General features: G+C 50.6%; 2 protein-coding genes across 5 annotated transcripts; both read right to left on the minus strand.

Annotated features, from left to right (window-relative positions):
* Positions 1-1,540: 1,540 nt before the first annotated feature.
* On the minus strand, positions 1,541-4,016 carry Kiss1 (KiSS-1 metastasis suppressor). The gene is made up of 2 exons (XM_032915444.1): positions 3,876-4,016; positions 1,541-1,925 (listed from the first exon to the last, which is right to left on the minus strand). Exons 1-2 carry the CDS (start codon positions 3,976-3,978, stop codon positions 1,636-1,638), a joined length of 393 nt encoding a protein of 130 aa, XP_032771335.1. The 5' UTR covers positions 3,979-4,016; the 3' UTR covers positions 1,541-1,635.
* Positions 1,837-21,533, minus strand: Golt1a (golgi transport 1A). Of its 4 annotated transcripts, none has more exons than XM_032915442.1 (6): positions 21,406-21,533; positions 11,695-11,786; positions 10,762-10,940; positions 10,004-10,067; positions 9,376-9,430; positions 1,837-1,925 (listed from the first exon to the last, which is right to left on the minus strand). In XM_032915442.1, exons 1-5 carry the CDS (start codon positions 21,428-21,430, stop codon positions 9,389-9,391), a joined length of 402 nt encoding a protein of 133 aa, XP_032771333.1. In that variant the 5' UTR covers positions 21,431-21,533; the 3' UTR covers positions 1,837-1,925; positions 9,376-9,388. The 4 variants fall into 4 exon arrangements, with proteins under 4 accessions (XP_032771333.1, XP_032771334.1, XP_032771332.1 ...); XM_032915443.1 differs by lacking the exon at positions 1,837-1,925 and adding an exon at positions 3,992-4,016; XM_032915441.1 differs by lacking the exon at positions 1,837-1,925 and adding an exon at positions 9,088-9,250.
* Between the last annotated feature and the right edge of the window lie 619 nt (positions 21,534-22,152).

Below are 22,152 nucleotides of genomic sequence, written 5' to 3' on the forward strand. Positions count from 1 at the left end.
CGAGGAGACCTTGTCATCCCTGGGGAGGTGAACTAGGGGACTCTAAGGCTATCAGCTTAGGCTGAGGCATCTTGTGGGCAGGACGGTAGATGTCCTAGGGTTACCTAATGACAAGCTTTCCTTTTCTTTTTTCTCTACCACATTCTCCCTCCCCAGTCATTGGGCCCTCAGGGTTGACTCAGACTGGAAGCCTGTCATCTTTAAAGAGGCTTGAAGGCACAGCTGTGACTGGGGGTGAAGAACCATTAAGCCCAGTCATTGGCTTGAACCCCTCGAGTCATTTATCTTTCACATCCTTGGCATTGCACTGTAAGGATGGAAAGAAGACATGGTCTGGGATGATTCCAAGCAAAAAGCAGTAACCATCTTCCCTGGGAAAGATGGGTATGTAGATGCTCCCTGCACCTCCCTGCCCAGGAGCCAGGCAGCCCTACGGAAGGAGGAATCAGGTTAATTCTCTGTGAACAGGGCAGCAATTGGCAGCATCTTCCAGATCATTCTGTCCCCACTGACTGATGTGTGGGGATTGAAGGGAAGGATCTTAGTGAGTCTGTGTCCTACCCCACTACCATTCAAAGGGTGCAGTAAAACTTCCCCCAGAAAAGGAGGGAAGTCTGGGAAGTAGGAGGCCCACTTCAGAACTTGACCTTGGGGTTGGGAATGGTGGAACACCATTTCTTTCTTTCTTTTATAATACACTGTAGCTGTCTTCACACCCAACAGAAGAGGGCATCAGATCTCACTAAGATGGTTGTGAGCCACCCTGTGGGTGCTGGGATTTGAACTCAGGACCTCTGGAAGAGCAGTCAGTGCTCTTAGCCACTGAGCCATCTCTCCAGCCCCAGAACACGACTTTCATCCCAGAACTTGAGGAGCAGGGGCAGGCAGATCTCTGTGAGTTCAAAGCCAGCCTGGTCTAAGCCAGCCTGGTCTAGTACAAGGCCAGCCAGAGTTACACAGTGAAACCCTGTCTCAAAACAAACAAGCAAACAAACAAAAACCCACCCCTGCCATTCTAATAAATATGTATTTTTTTTAAAGAGACAATCTTGCTGAGGTGTTTGTTCAAGTGGCATCCAATTTGGGTACCTCTTTAGGCTCTAAAGTTTTCAGCCATTCATTTTTTAAAATCAATGTAAAGATTTTATTTTTAATCAGTGTATGTGCGTCTGTCTGTCTGAGGGAGTGTGCATATCAGTGTAGGTGCCCAAGGATCCAGAAGAGGGTTTAGGATCCCCTGGAACTGGAGTTACAGCTAGCCGTGTACCCCTGGGTGTTGGGGATAGTTCTTACTTTAGAAGAGCTGCGAGTACCCTTAATGGCCGAGCCATTTCTCCAGCCCCTTAATTTTTTATTTTGCATTTTAAAACATTGAGCTGCAATAGCCGGGGCAACAGCTGGTCCTTCCTTAACTAGTAATTTAAAAAGCACCGATTTTGGCATCAGAGACATCTTGAAATCAGATAAGAGGCAACTAAGGGAGAAGAGGATCTGCCCCCTCTGCACTGCCCGCAGATTCCGGGGAAAAATTCACACACGGTAAGGCGACAGCATTGCTTTTATTGCACAAGTCTAGAAGCTCCCTGCCTTGGCCTCTGCCATGGGGTGGGCTGCAATCCACCTGCAACCCTGCACTCAGCCCCGTGCCGCCCGCGCCACCTGCCTCCTGCCGTAGCGCAGGCCAAAGGAGTTCCAGTTGTAGGCTGACATGTCCTTCTCGCGCTGCACCAGCACCGATCCGCGGGGCGCAGGGATCAGGCGACTGCGGGCGGCACACGGGGGCCGCTGTTGCCCGGTGGGGTTCTCCACCGGCGGGCATGGCGATGTTCGGCGAGCGCGCAGTCCTGCAGCCCCAGGCTTGCTCTCTGCATACCGCAGGCCCTTTTGCCAGGCATTAACGAGTTCCTGGGGTCCGGACTGTTGGCCTAGGACAGAGTACAGAGGAGTGAGGCTGGGACAGCAAGGCTTGCTTTGGGCACCAGCTCAGACTTCCCTCCCCTTCCGATGCTGGCCCTGGGTCCTCAACCTCAGATCAGAAATACGGCTCTGACCTCTGTGTGGAGCCAGGATCCTGCTTAGTCCGGGTGGCTTGGCTGTTTGCTCCTCCCTCCTTCCATAGCTTTACTTTCAAGTGCTCGCCAGAATTCTACTAAATACGTTTATAAAACTACCTCCTCTGAGACGCAAACAATATGCAAGAGAAAAAAAGGAGGGTATAGAGGGGGAACTCGCTCTAGCCCTCTTCTGGGCTCTCTGCCTGATCCTTCAGTTGAGTGTCTGTGTTGGGAGTTGGAACAGCCCAGCAGCCTCCGGGGGGACAGAGGGGATTCATTTCTCCATCTCTAAGAATGCTTGAAACAGTACCCCCGCACATAGTATGGCCTCAATGTGTGCTCATTAAGCAATAGCTAATGAAAAACTTGGAGTAACAGAAATAAAAAAAAAAAAGTGGAGCCAAGGCTGCTGTGCCCCTATGCACCTGTGACCTGACCCTGGTCTCTGAGGACAACTGCAATCGCTAATACACAGTATGAAGACGCAATGCGACGGCCAGACACTATCTAGATTGCCTTAGCAGGTACAGCTCTCCCAGGCGAGGTGCAAGGCCTCCCCTTCTTGTTGGAGGCTAAGAAGTCTCACTCTGAAAACACTTCACAGACAAGGCTCATTAAATTCTGTCTCTCTCTCTCTCTCTTTTTCCAGTAAAACAGGGCAAGTAGCTCTGAGTACACAATGCGTCTAGTCAATTATGGGCAGAGATTAGTAAAAAGGAACGGTGGTGTGAGTGGGTGTTGGCTCCCCCATACCCTGGCACACTCTGGAGATGAGTGTGGCTGTGGTCCAAGATTAATAATAATAGTCTGGGAGGCCCCTCCTACCTTCTCTGGGTAGCTGGTGTGGGAGAAAAGATCTCAGTTCCACACACGAACCTCAGATCAGGATAACCTGTGCAGCCGGAAAGGGCCAGAGGCCAGTGTTTCTGCACGGTGATGGGGTTATTCTTATCTGGGGATGGTGACCTTATTGGAGAGTGTTTGGGCCCCTGTTCCCGTTGCTTTGCTTATGTACGATGGTGTCAAATTTGCAGGATGTATCCTGCATTCCATGCCTAAGCTCTGAGGTCCAGAAAGGCTAAAGCAAGCTCTAATATGTACAGAAACAGAACAGCCGAGGAAAGTTCAAACCCACACCCTGACTCAGAAACCACGATGCTCTTGGGAGTACCCTGGCACCTGTTGGGATTTGTCAGTACCGAGCACCTCTGGGGAGCACTTTGCCTCTTTGGGCTTTAGTTTCTCCAGTTCAAAGCCCCCCCGTGAATCCATGAGGTAGCTTGACGGGCATTAAGGTCTGTCTGGATGATGAGGTTGTTGCTGTATTGGGTTTGTTTGTTTGTTTGTTTGTTTGTTTGAGACAATTTCTCTGTGTAACGGAGCCCTGGATGTCCTGGACTAGGCTGACGTCGAACTCAAGAGATCTACCTGCTTCTACCTTCTGAGTGCTGGGGTTAAAGGCCTGTGCCACCATGCCTGGCCGTGTTGACGTTTTTTGAGTTTTGTTTTCAAGTCCCCTTTCGGGATCTGAGGTCACAGATAAAAGTAACTTGCACATGAAGCTCCTTTCCAGCATCTGTAAAGGCAAGTGCTTGGGGTAGAGCAGAGCACGGCAGGAGAAAAATCACAAAGGGGTTAGGGTTGACAGGCCCTTGACTCTAACTGAGCCTCCGGTGCTCACAGCAGAGGGCCTGGGCCAGCCCTGAGTATTTCTCAAGTGCAGAAACTGAACTCGTGTCAGTAGCTTGGCTACAGTCTAAAAAATACAGCGAGTCTCACGCGCACTGACTCTCTTGCCCCCTTTTCCGGGACGGTGTGTACCTGTGGGTTCAGGGTTCACCACAGGTGCCATTTTTGCCAGTGGCTCCCCAAAAGAGGCCACACAGAGGAGAAGCAGCAGCTGCCAAGAAGCCAGCGAGATCATTCTGGGAGGAAGAGGCAGATCCACAGGGTGTCCAGAGGCTGAGACGGAGAGAGGCAATGAAGACCAGACCAGAGTTAGTATTCATCAGAGCCTACCTAGGTCAAAGAGAGCTCCTGGGGGAGAGGAGAAAGCCCGGTGACCAGAGATGATCAGAAGGATAAGCCCCAAACAAGGCCACCGGAAACAGGACTGAGGGACAGAAGAAGGCAGGGAAAATGGGAAGGGTATGATTTGGTGGGAAGTGCTGAGAAGCCTTGGTTGGACCGTGGTAGGGATCTGGGTGGAAGGTTTGTAGGGCAGGGATGTTGAAGAAGAATAAATGTCATACACAGGAGTAGTCAGGGAGGGGGAGGTTGGTGAGGTCAGGCAGGAGTGTGCTCTGAGGTTCAACTATTCTCTTGAGAGTCTGGAACCAAGCCCCGTGCTGGGTCCTGTGCTCTGCTCTCCTACGCGGTACCCCACCTTCCTCAATCTAGCTGTGTCTCCGTGATATAATAGAAACCCAGTTTATTCTCTCTTCCAGGGAAAAAGGAAGAAAGAGGCAATCATCTTGCACATTCTAAAAGCCCTCCGCAACCTGGGAGACCATCATCAAACTGTCTTATTGCCTATAATTCAGGGCAGGGAAAGCCTTTCTCCTCCGGCCCGTCAGTCACTTCTGTTCTCGTGGGCTCTGGGAGGTTGTGAACTAAATTGGCCTCATCAGTTTGACTGCTGAGGTAGGAGCTGTGTGGCCTGACCCTCATCTGGCCACTCCACCTTTCTCCTCTCCTGCTCCCCACTCCACCCCACGTCTCCAGCTCCCAAGTCCAATTTCCCTTTGAAAATGTCACCAAGCACTTTGAAACTGTCCAACAAATGGCATTAAGTGCCCTGGGAGGCTGGAGGCACAACAGGCGGAACCCAGGGCTTCTGTCCAAGGACAGGAGTGAGGACAGATATCCTTGTGAGCCATGATGGCGTGATCTCTCGGCACCGTGCATCTTGTCACTGTGTCCCCAGTCCTACCCCTGCCACCTGACTCCAGACTCACACATGAATCCTGAGTTTCAGTGCTCCAGCTCTGGCCTCATCCCATGAGACATAAGCAGACCACACCCATCTCCAGGCACCATTGGTTAGCCTGGCCCCCAGCTGCTCAATGAGATGGTTACCGAGACTAGCAGACTATGACTCTTCGACATTCCAAAAGCCAGACACTTTCTGTAGATGCCCTGAGGCTTGAATAGAAGTACAGTGGAAACCAAAATCAGTAGACAGTCTTGATCACAAGGACCAGGGTTTGGAAGCCACTGCTGGAAAGTACTGACAATACTAGTGGTACTGTGTACGTGCTGGGGTGCTGAAGGTGCAGGGCCCCCCTGATCTCAAGGTGCTGAGGGTGCAGGGACCCCCTGATCTCATGTCTAGTTGACTCACAGGCAGCTTGTGTAAATAGATCATTCCAAAATGACACCAGGCACATGCTAACAGCTGATGGCAGCCGGGGAGTCTGACGGAAGGGTCCGGGCTGGTGCTGGCACCCCAGCATGCACCAGATGAAGAGGGCTCTCAGAAGCCACCTCAGGGGATCTGCAGGACCGATGACGCCAGGGGGTCCAGGATGGCAGGCAGGGCTGGGTGTAGAGGTGCTGGATACAAAGTTAGCGCTTCATAGGAAGAGGAAGCCATGCCAGGTTATACCCTAACGGGGTCTGAGGAGGGCAGGAATGTGTCAGCGTGCTCTGTAAGTGGTGCCTCGTGTTTTGTCTAAACAGAGAAGGTGGTGAGGGAGGAAGGGGAGAGGAGGTGGGGAGGGAGGAAGGGAGGGGAGGTGGGGAGGAGGTGATCCAGACTTCTGCCTCTCGTCCCTCTAGTACTCTGCACTATCATGGACAGCACTTTTCAAGTGTACCACGGGAAAACTGTGCCTGCTCACGACACACCCTTACCCCACGTATACACACGTACCACATATGAACACACTACATACAATGACCCGACATGGTGAGATGATGGCTCTGCAGATAAATGTGCTTGCTAGCTACCGTGCTTGACGATCTCAGTTTAACCCCTTGGACCCACATGGCGGAAGGAGAAAACCACCTCCCGAAAGTTGTCCTCTGACTCCCCTGGGTGCTCTGCGCTTACACACATGCGCAGAAAAAATAAATGATAAACAAATGTCACAACATATGAAGCACAAACACCTCACATACTTACCACACACATCCCACAAGTAACACACATGCCACATGTACAGACACCCCAGACCCCAGTAACTCTCAGTTGCCTATTCTAGAGAGCGCTCAGTGCATGAGAACTGAAATGTTAGAAAACAAAAAGGAACATGCCCGCCCCCTCTCCCCCTTTCAGTATGTAAGAAACCGGAAGAGGTTTATCTGGTCTGCCATGAACAATCATGGTGGTTCCTTTCACTCTAGGGGCTTTTAGATCTAGTAAACAACAGAAATTCTAGGCGTGATCAGAAGGTTTTTGACATAAGATGGCTCCTTCCAGCGGTATCCCCCCCCCCCAGTTCTTAGCAAGTTGCTCAAAGCATATATATATATATATATATATATATATATATATATATATAGTTAGTTAGATTTAGTTAGTTAGTTAGTTAGTTAGTTAGTTAGTGAGTTAGTTAGTTAGTTAGTTTTGTATTGGAGGAAAGGCTCAGACAAGCCCTGGTGAGCCCATGAACCCAAAGGGCTTGCCAAGCTCCCTTCAGGTAGTTCCCACAAAGAGTCTCTTTACAACATCCACTCCTTACGCAGCAGAAGTGGGCTCTGAGAACACCCAGCGACACACAAGACACAAGGCAACGTCTTCATCCCTGCATTCCTGGATCCCTGCTTTCCTTGCCTCCTTCTCCCTTGATGCTTCAACTGGCCTTGGGTTAGAGGCCTGCTCCTCCAGATCCTCCCTGGGTCAGGGCAGTCCCAAATCCTGTGGGCAGTGTCCTACCTTGGCTGGGTCCTGGCTTGAGGGCCGGAGGGAGAAGAGCCACTTGGGCACACTGAGGGGAGCCTCTGGCTTCTGGGCTTCCTCTGTCTGGCTCCCCGATCACAGCCCCTTTTATGAAGTCTGGATGGGTGACGTCTCCCAGCATAATCCCACCTCTGCCCTCCCGGACCCTCCTCAGGGCTCCACTCCCTCCCTCTGGCCCCCGCCTCCGGGCTCTCAAGTCTGGAGCCAGCGACTTGCTCGCCCCCAGAAACCATCCAAGGCTGTTCTCATGAGCTCACTGGCTCTCCCATCATCTCTAGCCTCTTGACACCCCTCCCTCGCAGCTGGAGACTCATTGTACCCCAAACAACGCAGAGAGAGTATCTGAGGAGTGTGTATATTGAGTATATGTGAAATGACTTGCCTTTCTCTGCCAACACACACACACACACTCACACACACACACACACTCACACACACACACTCACACACACACTCTTTCTCACACAAACACTCACACACACACGCACACGACACACGCACACACACGCACACACACACACCACACACACACACTCCCACACACACACACACTCTTTCTCACACAAACACTCACACTCTGAAGTGAATTTGATGACGACACAGGCTGGAGGAGGAGGAGCGAGGCACAGTCTGACCTAGAGGATCCTTGAGGCCCACATGCTGCCCTCTCTGAGAGAAAGAAGCCAGGTCAGATTGGCCTCCACCAGAATTGACTCCTTGACTGTGAACTGAGACCGGTGGGGGGGTGGAGCCCAGGGTTCTCCTCCCCTCCCTTTCCCACTAATTACTGAGCACCTGCATGACACGGAGGTTGACAAGCATGTGATATGTGACATGGCCAGATGTGCTGGACAGTTATATAAGCAGTTGTTAGGAAGGGGGCAAAGCTGGTCACAGCAGCCCACACATGAAGTTCTACCTCCTGGCTGGTTGAGACAGAGGATGGTAACTTTAGGCCAGCCTGGGTTACCCAGAGAGTTCCAGACCGGGATGGGTAACAGAGTGAGATCTTGTCTCCACAAATCAAGAAGTGGCAGGCATGGCGGTGCATTCCTTCAACCGCAGCCCTTGGGAGGTATAGGCAGGCAGAGCTCTGATCTACGGACAGGCTGTTCTACATAGTGAGATCCTCTCTCAAAAATAAAGTATTATTATAATTATACAGAAGGAAGATGGAGAGAGGGCATGGCTATTTTCTATTTTGCATTTGCTATTACTGAGCTGGCTTTGAAAGGAAAGCAGATGTGGAGATGGGGCAGCTCTCAGTGCTTGAAGGGCGGGGGCAGGCCTCCCCATCATGTATAGATGGAGACACTGCAGCTACCCCACTGCTAGGCATAAAAAGAAGGGGTTCCGTGGATGCTCACAGTGACTCTGCTCTTTCCTTCCCTCCCTCCTTTCTTCCCTCAAGGTTGCTGCTGTCGTTGTTTGTTCATATTCGATTTGATTCGATTCGATTTGATTAGATTTGATTTGAGACAGGGGCTCGATGTAGTCTTGACTGGCTTTGAACTCAGAGGAAGATTCTGCTTCCTAAGCGTTGGGATTAAATGTGTGTGCCACGTTCTTTCTTTGGTCTGCACGAACTCCTTTTAAGCCAGTATATTACATCGTACATATAATCCTACCATCCAGGACACGAGGCAGGGTGGCCGTGAGTTCCAGGCCAACCCAAGACCTTGTTTCAGAAAAAACAAAGCAAAACAAAAACGTTTTACCATGAGATGAGGGACTTCCCCAGAACAAGGACCAGCTCCTGTGAGGCTGGGTTCTTTGAGTTGCACCCACCCCTACCCCCACCCCCACCCCCACCCCCATCCTCATGCAGAAGACTGTTTCTGTACCAGCTCTATCTGCTGTGTCCTGTGGGGAAGTGGCCACCTCATGTCTGGGCTACTCCTCCTGATGCTATGTGGGGCCAGTTCTCATAGCTGCCTAATGTTCACTAATGCTTAGAGTCACGACAAACACTTTAGGGTTCAATGCCAGCATGAACAATATACCAAGGACATATGACTTCTTATGTCCGGCTTAGAGCTTCTGGTAACATCTTGTGGGATCGGGGTTGAGGGTGGTGTTGCAGCCTGCCCTGGATACCCTGGGCCTCAGACATCAACTCCAAATCTCAGCTACATTCACAGCTTGGGGATTTAATCTTCACTCTCCTGCATAAAGTCAGGGTGGGGATGTTGCGTCCAGCCCTAGCTGGGTGTTATGACTGGGATCTCTGCTCCTGACAGCCTCTTGAGGTGACTTGGGGGTTTAAGATCCGTCCCTCAGCTCCATCTTTCTTCTGGACTTGGAGACAGCCGTGTGTGACGGACGGGAAGGAAGTCAATGCTGGGGAGGGGTCTCATGAAGATAGCCCATGTTCCCCTTCCAGCCCCCTCGCCAACAATCCGAGTTCAAGGAGCTCACCAGGGTGGGCAGTTCAGACCATTGAGCTGGAGGAGCCTTGAAGCCTCTGGAACAGCTGTGAGAGACAAGAGTCATTATTCCAGACAAAGAGTGGGAAGCCGACTCAATATCCAGGCTATTACCCAGCTGGCCTTGAGACGTGGGCCTATGCTACACTACCCGTGGAGGGCGGCGGCGTGTGACCAGCTGGCAAGCGCTCTGAGCTGTGTGCCCCAGTCCCTTCCTGGGTGTCTCAGTGTGCCCATGTGAGGTGTGGGGCTCAGAACAGGCTCTGCTCCCTGCTTTTCTCCATGTCAACGGCTGCCATATATGCCTGTAGCCCAGACTTAACCAGGTATGCCAGAAGTCTCAGGAACATACTGGCCGGGTCGCCTTTCATTTCTTTGGTTGGGGAGCTGTTAATGGCTGTCTCCTCTCCGCCCATGCCGCAGTCACTCCAGCCTACGGAGCCCTGACTTTTGATCTTATCAAATGGAGAAGGAGGAGGGAGAGGAGGATTGACCCTGGGGTGGGTGTGCCTCAGAGAATATAGGGGAGGGGTCTACTGCGTCTAGAGTAGCACTTTAGTCAGCTCCATGTGCTCCCCCACCCCAGATAGCACTGCTAAGCCCAAGCCCCACCTACTTACTGCGCTCAGGAAGGGGATGTTAAATGCATTGCCCAGGAAGCCAAAGACTACAGGGAAAAAACCCCTAGGAATAGAAGAGAGGACAGGGGTCAGTGGTGGCCTAGGAGGGGAGTGGTCCAGTAACTCCTACCCAAAGGCTCAGACTTGGTCTCCTATAAAAGCAGCCACTGGGCCCTGGGCACTGTGGAAAGGGGCAGCAGAGTAAAGTGGATGAGAACCATGGCCAGAGCCCACGTATCTTACCATCTCTTACCAACACTGTACACACTAGACACACCCCTCACTTCTCAGAACTCATGGCCAGTTTTCAATTTGCCTAGCAGTATTTGTGCCTATGTCACAGGACCTCACAGGAAGCCAAGCTCGAAGGATGCACATTTTGTAACTTACTGTTATCGTCATCGTCGTCATCATCATCATCATCATCATCATCCTAGCCCGATGCCTTCTCTTTACTAGGTAGGATGGGGAATGTCTTCAAATGGCTGAGCTCCTGGCACGCATAGTGGCTAGAGGTTGTGTTCATGTGGGCGTGGCCTTGTGCCTCAGCATCCCCATGTCAAGGCTACCTCTGCCTTTCGAAGTGGCTAGGCCGGACAGGAGATCAATACCTGATTCTTCACAGGGCTTGGAGGAAGCCAGACTGGGAAGTGAAACCCCAGTGTCTTGGGTGAGTGAGGAGAGGAGAGATTTGAACCTCTGCTGAGCTACTTCTCCCTAAACTGTGGTGCACTGAGACTGAGGAAAATGGTACTCACTTGAAGAGGCTAATGAACCCATAGGCCTCCAGGAGCATGCCCAGCAGGGGCCAGCGCAGCAGCACAATGGCGACACCGCCCAGGAAGAAGCTTGTTCCCTTGAGCTTGTGCCGTTGGAAGAAGAAGGAAAACGTTCTCCTCAGGCCGATGATGAGGGAGAGGCCAGTCAGGAACAGCAGCTGCAGGCCCAGGGAAATGAGGATGAGTGTACAAGTTACACCCCATCCCCGGGGCTGGGGGCAGGGGTACCCCCAGCAGAGCTGGGGATGACTCTAGCTAGCATGGAACAGAAATGCCCTGAGGCAGAGACATGGACTTGGAGACCTTTAGTTTTCCACCCAGTTCCTCAGTTCCAAGCTTTTTGTTATAGGGAGGTCACTGCAGGGTGGAATCCCCCGCTTTACAGACAGGAAGTTGTACCCAGAATTCCCCAAAAGCCCCCACTTCCTGGTTCTGCATGGTTCCTATTGGTGGTCCCTTTATGGGTGCCCAGGCTTCTGTAGAAGTGAACTCTCTGGCTTTCTTCTAGTATGTTCCATGCCCCACCCACACCTCCACAACTATTTGTGAGCACTTTACCCTCCATTTCCTTCCCAACTGTCTTCTATCCACTCCTTCCTCTCAGCCTCTGTGTCATGAGGAAGTGCTTTCTACAGCCCCTGTTGCCATGTAGGTACCCATCACATCCGTCCGTGTTTCTACATGCTGGGAGCCAATGGTGGGGACAGGGTCTACTTCATCATGGGAACCACAGGACCTCACCCAAAGCTTGGTATAATAATCTCGGGCTCTCAATGCCCACAAGCTCTTTGGTCCAACACCACCTCCCCCGCCCCGGAAGTTCTCATCTAACCCTGAATGGCAGCTATCTAATGAACTTGGGGCTGACCCTCCTGGCTGTCCAGGAGAGGTACCTAGTGTTGGGGGACTCACGTTTCCAAAAGCCAAGAGCACGGAATCGAAGTACAAGAGTATCCCAAAGAGGATGAAGAAGACACCGAAGCCGGTGATGCCCACGCCAATTTCTGCAAAAGGTAAGGAGAGCCTGAACTTTCCTACCACACAGGTCAGGCGTCCTGCGTGGGCTCCCATGGGATGGCTGCCCAGGGGACAGAAGACGGGCAGGAGCTGTTGAGCTCCTGGAAAGACTTCATGATACTGTGTCCTCAAATCCTGTCAGTGCAACTTCTGCTTCTGCCTGCAGGACCTTGTTTTCAGGGTCAGGGCTCTGTTGAACACGGTATCCTGCCTATTCTGTTCCTACAGCTGAGCTCTTCAGGGCCACACCTAGCTCACAGGCTCCCGGCCCTCTTCTCTCTCCTCAGCTCTCAGTGTTGACCTACCATAAGTGACTGGGAAAATGGAGGCTATCGGTTAGGAGATTACTCACCCATCCTGCAACAGAGACCGAGGCACCTTCCTAGTGTCTTTGAACTTCAGCTCAGAAGAGTCATTCACTCACAGGGTGGGCTGCCACTACCCACCAGCAATGTCCCACAGGCATCCAGACCACCAGAGTTAGCAAAGCCAGTGATCACCAGGCAGAAGCGTGGGGCAGTCAGAACACCTTGCTTGATCAAGGGTTATACTTTGGGCATCTGATGAGCATTTCTGATCAAAATTCCCTCCAGAAAAAAAAGCACACAGAACATGTGGGTTCTCTAGTCTGAAGTCCTTCTCATCCCATCTGGAAGTGTGAATCAGACTCTGCCACTGTGATAGGCAACAGATGACCACTCTTTTTTTTTTTTTTTTGTTCTTTTTTTCGAGCTGGGGGATTGAACCCAGGGCCTTGCGCTTCCTAGGCAAGCGCTCTACCACTGAGCTAAATCCCCAACCCCAGATGACCACTCTTTAAGCAATATTAAAAACCGGGCTGGGAAGTTGGCTCAGAGATTAAGAGCATTGGCTGCTCTTACAGAGGACCTGGGGTTAATTCTCAGCCACACACATGGTGAGAGCCACCTCTAACTCCAGTTCTGGGGGAAATCTTGTGCCCTCTTCTGGTTTCCACAAGTACTGCATGCACATGATACCCATACATACACTCAGATGCATGAGTGTGTGTGTGTGTGTGTGTGTGTGTGTGTGTGTTTGCGCGTACACACACACACGAATACACTAAAAACTTTGCATTCCAAATTTTGGAAATATATAATGTGCACCTTACCATCTTAACTTCCTTTCTTGGTTTGTGTTTTTGAGACAGGGTCTCCCATGTAACTCAGGCTGACCTGAATTCATAATCTTCCTGCTTTGACTCCTGAGGAGAAACTAAGCACCTTTTAATGCTCATTCCTCTGGAACTTCGTGGTGCTGGTGCTACTGGGCTCCCATCACCGTCCTCTCCATCCAGGACGACTCATCTTACGAAACTGAGATTTTACCTACCAATCTATAGACTTCCCTGTTGCTGTAAAATCATAAAAAAAAAATTGTCTTTTACCCCACACTAGGTTCGGCACCACAGTGCCCCAAGATACATGGTAGATATCTTCATCTCAGTCAGCAAAACCTCTCACCTACTTTACTCCATCCCATATCACACTGTCAATGACTTCTCTCTGAGCCTGGCAGCAATCTCTCTACCCATCCAGTTCCCAAGGCAGGTTGTCACCATGCCAGAAACACACATCCTAATTCCATGGTGGCCTAGTGTCTCCAGCCACCACATACTCTCTTGTACTTAACTCGCCACATGAAATAACCTCTGATCCAACTGATAAGAGATAATTGTCCACCTAGACATACAAAGCCCTGTATACATCCATCCCTTAAGAATATTCATAACAACCTGTAAATGTGCAGAGAGGAATCTTAACATCAGCCTCCATGTTCCCTCTACTCTTCTTCTTCCCCTCGCTCCAGTCTCCTCCTCTTTCTAAAACTTTTCTCCCGCCATCCTCCTTCTCGTCCAGTGACAGGCCTCGTTCGATCTTGTACCTGCCTTCACCTGTATGACATCATCCTACACTTCCCCTTCATTTGAATTTGCCAACTCTAGGAACCTCATAGTAATGGAGTCACATAACATCTGCCCTTTGTGGCTCTCTTGCTCCACCTATCGCAATATTCTAAAGATTCTTCTGGGGTTAAAGAGAAGGCTCCGTGGTCAAGAGCACTTCCAGAAGACCTGGGTTGAATTCTCAGCATCCACATGGCACCTCACAACTGTCTACGACCCCAGTTCCAGGGAACTTGGTACCCTCACACAGACATACATGCAAGGCAAAAATGTCAAGGCACATAAAATAAAATCTAAAAGGTTACTTCTGTTTGAAGTTACAACCTTTGAGATCTTGCTCTCAAAGGTGAGCATCACATGTTCTGTAATCCTGGAACTTGGGGAGTGGAGGCGGGAAAGTCATGAGTTTGTGTCATCCTTGGCTGTTTTGGACTACTGTAGGCTACAGAGCACCCATCGCAACAAACCAACAAATGGATCCTGCTTTCGGGTCTTTCAGTTTACATCCAGAAGTGGGGTTTTGCTGGACGGCAAAAGGATCTCTCTGATATCTGAGAAGCCTTGGTATTGTTTTCCAGATTGGCTCCTTTTCTTCACTCTCCCATCCCCAGGGCACAAGGCTCCTACACTCTTGCCAACACTTGATTTCCAATTAAAAAGAAAAGGAGACTGGAGAGATGGCTTAGCCATTAAGAGGGCTGCTCTTTCAGAGGTCATGAATTCAAGCCCCAGCAGCCACATGGTGGCTCACAATCATCCATAGTGGGATCTGATGCCCTCTTCTGGCACACAAGTGTACATGCAGGTAGAGCACTTGGTCTAAATAAAAATAATAAATCTTTTTAAAAATTATTTATTTTCATTTTCACTTATGTGTGTGTGTGTATGTATGTATGTATGTATGTATGTATGTATGTATGTATGTATTTGTGTGCCTTCATTGGTGTGCCTTGTGTGTGGACACCGGCAGAGGCCAGAAGAGGCAGTTAGATACCCTGGAGCTGGAGCTGCGGGCAGCTATGAGCCTCTTGGCATAAGGGATGGGACATGGGTCCTCTGGAAGAGCAGTGAGCACTCTCAATTGTTGAACCATCTCTCGAGTCTCCCTTTTAATGTTTTTGGTAACAGCCATGCTAGCAGATGGGGTAGTTTCACACTGTGAGTTATCGCTTTGGTTTTTGGGGGTGGAATCTCAGGTTTCTGACAAGTCTTCGTGGCTTATTTCCTCCTTCCATTCCCAAAGGTGCTGGCCTGGAGCAAACCTCTCAGCATCCAAGACAGCTGGGCGGAATACAGCACCATGGGACCTTAGAATGGCTTTGCTCGTTGAGGGGTGTTTCTACCCTTGGAGACAAGGTGTCTGTCCCCTGGAATCCTGCAGGTGGCGCTGCGGAGGACTGTATACCACATTAGTTAACTCCAATGGTTAAAGATGTTTGGGCTTTGTTGCAGTAGTGGGAGTTGAACTGAGGACCTTACTCCATGTGCTAGACAAGCGTTCTATGCTAGTACTACAGCCAATCGCCCACCCCTAAGACAGGTCGTGGTCTCTAGCCTAGGCTGGCCTTGAACTTGCAATGTTCTCTCTTCAGCTTTCTGCATGGCTGGGACTGTGTGCTGTTCCATTCCTGTTTTAAGTAATTACTATAGAACAATGTATATAATGTTTTCAACATATGTCATCAGCTAGCACATGCCTTTAATTCCAACACTCAGGAGGCAGAGGCAGATAGATCTCTGTGAGTTACAGGCTAGCCTGGTCTACATAGTGAGTTCCAGCCAGCCAAGGCTACATAGTGAGACTCTGTCTGAAAATAACAACAAAACAGCAAAAGTCTGTTACCTCCTTACACTTGCCTGGAAACATACACCACAGCTCCAATCTCATAACATACCCTTCCCTACACGTGGGGCCACAGTGCGAACATTTTTCTTGGTTTTGCTATTTGTTTCGTTTTGTTATTTGTCTGTATGCCTGTCCTGAACAGACTTGGTTTTGTTTGTTTGCTCACTTGCTTGCTTGTTTGTTTTGCAAAGAACCAAAGATTCTCTGATTCTCTTGCACGTCACTCTGAGGAGGGCAGCAGAGCCGTGATTCTCCAGCTCGCCCACTCAGGCCATGATTCACTGTGGCTCGCTTTCACAGAGAAACAGGAACTTGAGACAGGAGGCCAGGTTTAGACACAGTGAGCTGTCCCCATGAAAGCAGAGTCCAGGAGTGGCTACAGCGGTGGCCCCACTGCCCCCTGCGCAGGCCAGAAGATGCGTGCTGGTGTTATCAGAAGCACCCAGGACCACTTTGGTTCTCTATCAAGATTCTGAGAACCACTGTGAGGAAACTCCTTGTGGAGAGGGTCCTGATACATGGAAGATTCCAACTCACAGCCAGACAAGAATCCATGCCCTGCTCGGTGGTTTGTGTCTGCAGGCCAGAACTCAGAAGTCTGAGGCAGAAGGATTGTGAGTTCAAGACCAGAGCAAAACCCCGACTCAAAACAAAACAAAACAAAACAAAACAAAACACCAGGTGGCGCATGCTATGATCCCAGCCTCAGGGGGCAAAGGTGGAGAGTTATGGTAGATCTGGGGCCAGCCTGAGCTATGGAGTAAGATTCCATCTCAAAAATCCTAAACCAACAACCAACAAACCAATGAATCAATCACTGTGTCCATATTTATATATGTACACATACATATACATATATATATAAACACACATATAATTATTTTAATGTTTTTGAGACTTAATGTTATTATGTAGCTCAGGAGAGTCCCCCTGCCTCAGCATCCTCAGTCCTAGGATTACAGGTGTGTGCCCCCACCCCCACATCAGTGGTTTGCTAAACGACCACTTTCCAGTTTGTTTTGTGGTCTTCTCCACAGGTTGGTGCAATCCCAGCACTTTCCTCTGTTAGGATCGGCCTTTTTAGAGATCACATTAAAAAGTCGCTTCCGGCATTCAGTTTCACACAAAAGCTCGTAGACAGGTATTAGGAAGTGGGTTTCTCTCACACAGCTTCGGAACGAGCCCCTCCTGTTGCTTCTACTGTAGTTCCGTGACTCAGTCAAATTCAGGAAGAGGGGGGCTGCACCTGAAGTTCCTTTCAGGATAGCAGCCAGGGCAGAGAAGGCTGTAAGGTTTGGGGTGGAACGATGTGCTTGTAGGTAATGGTCTCATGATCCAGACAGGGGTCACAGCGCCCCCTGCTGCACAAGTTGCAAAGCAGAAAGCAAGGAGTGAAAGGTAAATGCTTCAGAATGGCCTAGCTCCAGGGAGGGCCCTGCCTAGCAAGGGGTAGAGACCTCCTCTGGCTTCAGACGCCCAGTTTTGGGTTTCCCCATGCTGCATGTCATCTGAGTCCTGACTCTCCAGCCACTATCCCTAGGTTCTGCAGTTCCCAAACTATTGCCAGAAGTAGCCCTCAGCCTGCAGCGGTTGGGGAGAGGCCAAAGCCAGGTGACCAGTGCAGAGCTTTTCAGAATGCTTGAGGAGGAGCCAGCTCCATTGTCTTCTTTGCTTCAGGGCACTGTCACCTGGAGCATGTGATTGGTCTCTTTGGCTCACCCTATGTAAGGAGTAATATGTTAATTCTTTCTCAAGTACCTCGTGCCTCTTCTCCAATTCATGAGTTCATGTGATCCTCCTGCCTCAGCCTTCTAAGTATCTGGGGCACAGGTGTGAGACAGCCTATGGCCTTTTTTTTTTCTTTATACAATTACAAACGTATCAAAAGTTAGAAGTACTCTATTAAGAATCTTTGTCTTCATCTACTTGAGAGTGGGTGTCACCCCTAAACTTTTGAGACTGCCCTTCCCTTACCCTTGAGATAGGCAAGCTATAGATGTCAAAACAGAAAACGAATATTTGTATATTTCTATTGTCTGGCCAAGACCCCATTCAAACTTTACCCATGAGTGCTAGTAATATCATTTATAGGAAAAGAACACAGTTCATCATCATCATATGCTATCTTTACTGTGCCTGACTGGAATACTTCCCACAACCGGAACTGGACATGACCTTGATCTTCTGAAGATTCAGGCCACTTCTTTTGCTGTGTCTAAGACTTTCCCATGTCAGAATTCACAGGCAGAGCTGTCTGACAGACATTACCGTGTGCACCTCCTGTGCTTGCTTCTAGCCTGACTCCCACCAATGAGCTATCTTTACTCTTTAGGTGACATACTGGGCCCTTCTGTATGAGGGCTGTAAAAGTCAGGATTCTCTGGAGCCACAGAACTTATGCAATGAATCTAGATCTATAGAGTGGCTTGCAGGCTGTGGTCTGACTAACCCAGCAATGGGCAGGTGTGAATGGGAAGTCCAAGAGTCTACTGTTTGCTCTGTCCCACGAGGCTTGGTGTTTTGGCTGGTCTCCTGTATAAGCTGGGATCCTAAAGAAGGAGGTTCCAACAGATGTGCTGGCAAGCAAGTGCAAGCAGAGGGTGAACGAGTCCTTCCTTCTTCCCTTGTCCTTATATAGACCTTCAGCAGAAGGTATGGCCCAGATTAAAGGTGTGCCTCAAGGTCTAGATTAAAGACTTGAGCCTCCCAGCCTCAAGATCTGGATCACAGGTGTATGCCCTCCATTTTGGATTGTGGTCACTCCAGATATAGTCACGTGACAACCAAGAATGTCCATCACAAGGGTCCTTCCTCTACCCCATAGGAACGTCCTCCACGCCCCATCTTGGCTACCCATGGAACACTGCCCACAGGCTGGGGCTCTGACACCCCTCTGAGTACCCCTCTGTGTTCCGTCAAATGTTCAGACAGAATTGTTCCAGACGGAAGGGAGGCGACAGCAGTGACGTACAATTATTAGCCATGCAGCAGCCCTCCCAGTTCACACCTTAACCTGACATAACCCCCTGCTAAGGGGCTGTGGTGAACTCCACTTCACAAACAAAACTGGACCCTGATCGGATATGATCCCTGCCGGGGTCTTAAATACAGTTGAGACCCTGAAATGTCACCTTCACCAACCCAGTCAGTTCTGCTTCTGCAGAAAGGGTTCCTGTTTTGGCCATTAATAACCGGAATCTCCAAGTGGGTGTCAGTCAGCGGGCAGCAGGCCCCTGCCTGGTTGGGGATGTCTTCTCTTGGCTCCCAGAATACTTTCTGACTTTCTAGCTAACTGTAGCTCCCCACCCCCATCCCCTTTACCAGCTCCCACTTTCTTTCTTCTGCGATTTGGCTCACTCAGAGTTTGGGCCCAGCTCCCGTATCTCCCGCATTCTGTTTTCCCACACCTTCCTGTGTTTTTAAATGCTTGCCCGTGTGCTGACAATGTCGGCATTTGTCTCTCGCCCCAGGATGCCTTGAGACCCCACTGCTTGCTCAGCCAGCTTGGCTTTCTCTCTGGCACTCTGCACGCCACCGGTCCCAAGCTGTGATCAGCCTTTCTCTCTTTATCCTGAGCCTCCAGCATCTCCACCGCCACTGGCTGCCAAGTCCCTTGAGGCGCCTGCCGCCCACCCTGTCTAATCTGGTATCAGGCGGCTGCTTCCAGAAGCATCCAAAGCTGCCATGCTTCTTCCTTCTCGCCACATCACTCCTGGGTCCCCTCCCCAACACAGTCTCCGTTAGCCTCTTGTTTCCTGCTTGTCACCCACCACTCCTATCCCCAGTCCTCCACACAGAGCTCAAGGACTGAAAGTGACCAGCTGGGATCCTGCTCACCCCACCTGCTTAGAATGAAGCAGGGACCTTTTTCTATACATGCCTTACAGATCCTGTATCTGGGGTGGGGGGTGGCTATCAAACTTTCTCTTGAACCCCCCATCCTCCATCCCACCACTACCACTGACTCGTATGCTTTCTTGCCCCGGGACCTTTGGATATGAGGTTTCCTGTGTGGAACACTGTGCTCATGCTTTAGATGCCAGCTCCTCGGGGAAGCCTGTCCCTTCTCCCTCTCACAGGACCAAGCATCACAGGACTTGCCGCAGCCTCTAAGAGCGTAATATCACACTTGAAGGCTAATGAGCTTAGTAGCACCGTCAGCATGCCCCTGCCTCAGGTTCTGCTGTCCTTTCTTTTTACCCCTCGGTGGCATGGTGGGGATGCAGGGGAGCAGTTTCGGTGAGGTACGTATGGAGATATTTAGATTGTCACAGGGTATCGGAGGGTTGACTGCTGTCACCTGCTGGGTGGCGAGAGGTACTGCTGAAATGTCAGTGTCCAGGACAGCTTCCCTAACAGTAACATCTGCACCCAGGGGGCTCAGGGAGTTGGGGAGGCTGAGAGGCCTTGCCCTGGGATCTAGGGACTCTCATGGTTTTAAGCACCAGTTATCTACATGTTACTGACTCCCACATTTCTTTTTATAGATAAGTCCCTTGGAGTTCAGACCCTTACCCTCCACTCCTTGCCTGAAGTCTATCCTGGATGTCTGAGACAAGCACGCCTGGCCTAGTCAGACCTGGCTCCTTTTTCCCACTTCCCTGTACCTTCCAGGACACTTCGCAGGCACCAGGGAGGTATTCCTGACTTTTATCCCTTCAGATCCCACACTCCGTCTTCCAGAAAATTCCTCCAAACAGGCCCACAGGACCACTTCCTGTGTCTGCATGGCTCATATCCTGCCCTGCCCCCACCTTCTCTCACCTTGACAGGGTCTCTCCATTGCTGCTCCACCCTCTACAGTCTATTTTCCCTCCAGCAGCCAGGGTGAGCTTTCCAAATGCAATATACCTCTCACAGCATGCTCCAAACTTTGCCACCTACACAGTGGTCCAGCACGGGCTACTACAGTGGTCCAGCATGGGCTCCCTTTCTGGAACTTTCCTCACCCAAGCTCTCCTTTCTGTCTATAATGTTTCAGCCACATCAGCCTCTTCGTTGGACCTCACACACCACACCACGGATGCAGTGTCTCAGGACCTTTGTGCTGTCCGCTCCCTCTTCCTGGAACATTCTCTCTGCAGACAGCTGTACAGCCTACCTTCTCACTTCCTGTAGTCCTCTGGATTTGAGCGCCCACACACACATGCACATACTTCAAACTCCATGGTCCCTTTACTCTGTCTTGCTTTCATTCAGGAGGAGGGGGTGTCTTCTTGCTATCTAACCTGCTACACAGTCCCTTCTACACGAGTTAATGGCCTGCCTTCCCTTGCTAGAAGGCACGCCTGCCTTCCTCTTGGTAGTCCCTTCTGTGTTGGTGCAGTGCTTGGCAAAAAGCAAACCTTACCATAGGTTTGCTGAGGAGAAAATAGGTCCAGAGGCTAAGCAAATCACCCAGCGAAGCCTTCAGCCCTCCCTTCCCTGTGGACGACCTACTCTCCCCAGGCTGCCACCTATCTCGTCCCCTAAAGAAAAAGAAGGGATGTTTGGGGTGAGGATACAGACCCAGAGCCACAGAGATGTCTGAATGGGCAAAGGCATCCTAGTTCTCAGAACTACAGGCCAGATGGGCTCAACTTGCCTTGTGAATTTGCCTCTGGTGGCCTAAGTGTGTGGGCTGGCCCCACCCTCTCTACAAGGCAGAGGTCACACTCGCCCTGACCCTGCTGCTCCGAGGATGCCAACATAGCAGCTTCCAACTGCTGGCTCCAGAGGTCACATTTGTAGGCAGAAGAACCAGGTTGGGAAGAGCACATGTTCACTCGCCGTAGTAGGGACCCCCCCTCCTTAACCCCAGAGGCTCCCCCCACCGGCCATTCATTCCACTCACTCTGCCACTCTGTGATGGAGATCATGCTTCAGTCCACTGGGGGGCCTTCCTGGTCAGCTGTCTAGTAGAGAGCCCAGAGGATCCTGGGCATGTTCCCGGGAAGCTGACCCTTGGCAACAGTGGAAGAGCCTCGGGTAAATCATTAACTCTCACCCTCCCACATTCACCACACAGATGGCTACTTAAAGATACAGACCTGTTCTGAAACTAACATTCAAGGGGCCCTTCCTGACCCATCTCCTCTGAACAGCTTGGTAATAGAAAGAGAGGCACGGCTCTGGGCACCCCTGATTTTCTCACCTGTTTGGTAGAGAGTATGGGAAGGGGTGGAATGGTGCCCCGCCCTGTAGGGTTTGTTTGTTTGTTTGTTTGTTTGTTTGAAGATCTCCCCTGGTTAGAGTGGAACACACTATGTAGATCAGGCTGGCCTTGAACTCACAAGAGATCTGCTTGCCTCTGCCTCCCCAGTGCTGAGATTCGAGTCGTGTGTGTCACCACACCTAACTTAAAAACGTGCTGGTCATTTGTTTTCTTTGTGCTAGCACACATAAGGGATTCTAGGGAACCAGACTCATGAGTAAAACCTGTCTCAGACATAAGGGGAGTCAGATTGATATAAACCAAGGGTGTGGGTGTCACACGGAGTTAGGCAGCAAAGGCTTCAAGTTCCTTTCCCAAGCAGTGCTCTAATGGGGAGGTGGGGTGAGGTTGAACAGATGGAGAGGTCTCAGGGGAGGACAGGACAGA

Source organism: Rattus rattus, chromosome 10 (genome assembly GCF_011064425.1).
Source record: "Rattus rattus isolate New Zealand chromosome 10, Rrattus_CSIRO_v1, whole genome shotgun sequence".
In the NCBI taxonomy this organism is placed as follows: domain Eukaryota; kingdom Metazoa; phylum Chordata; class Mammalia; order Rodentia; family Muridae; genus Rattus; species Rattus rattus.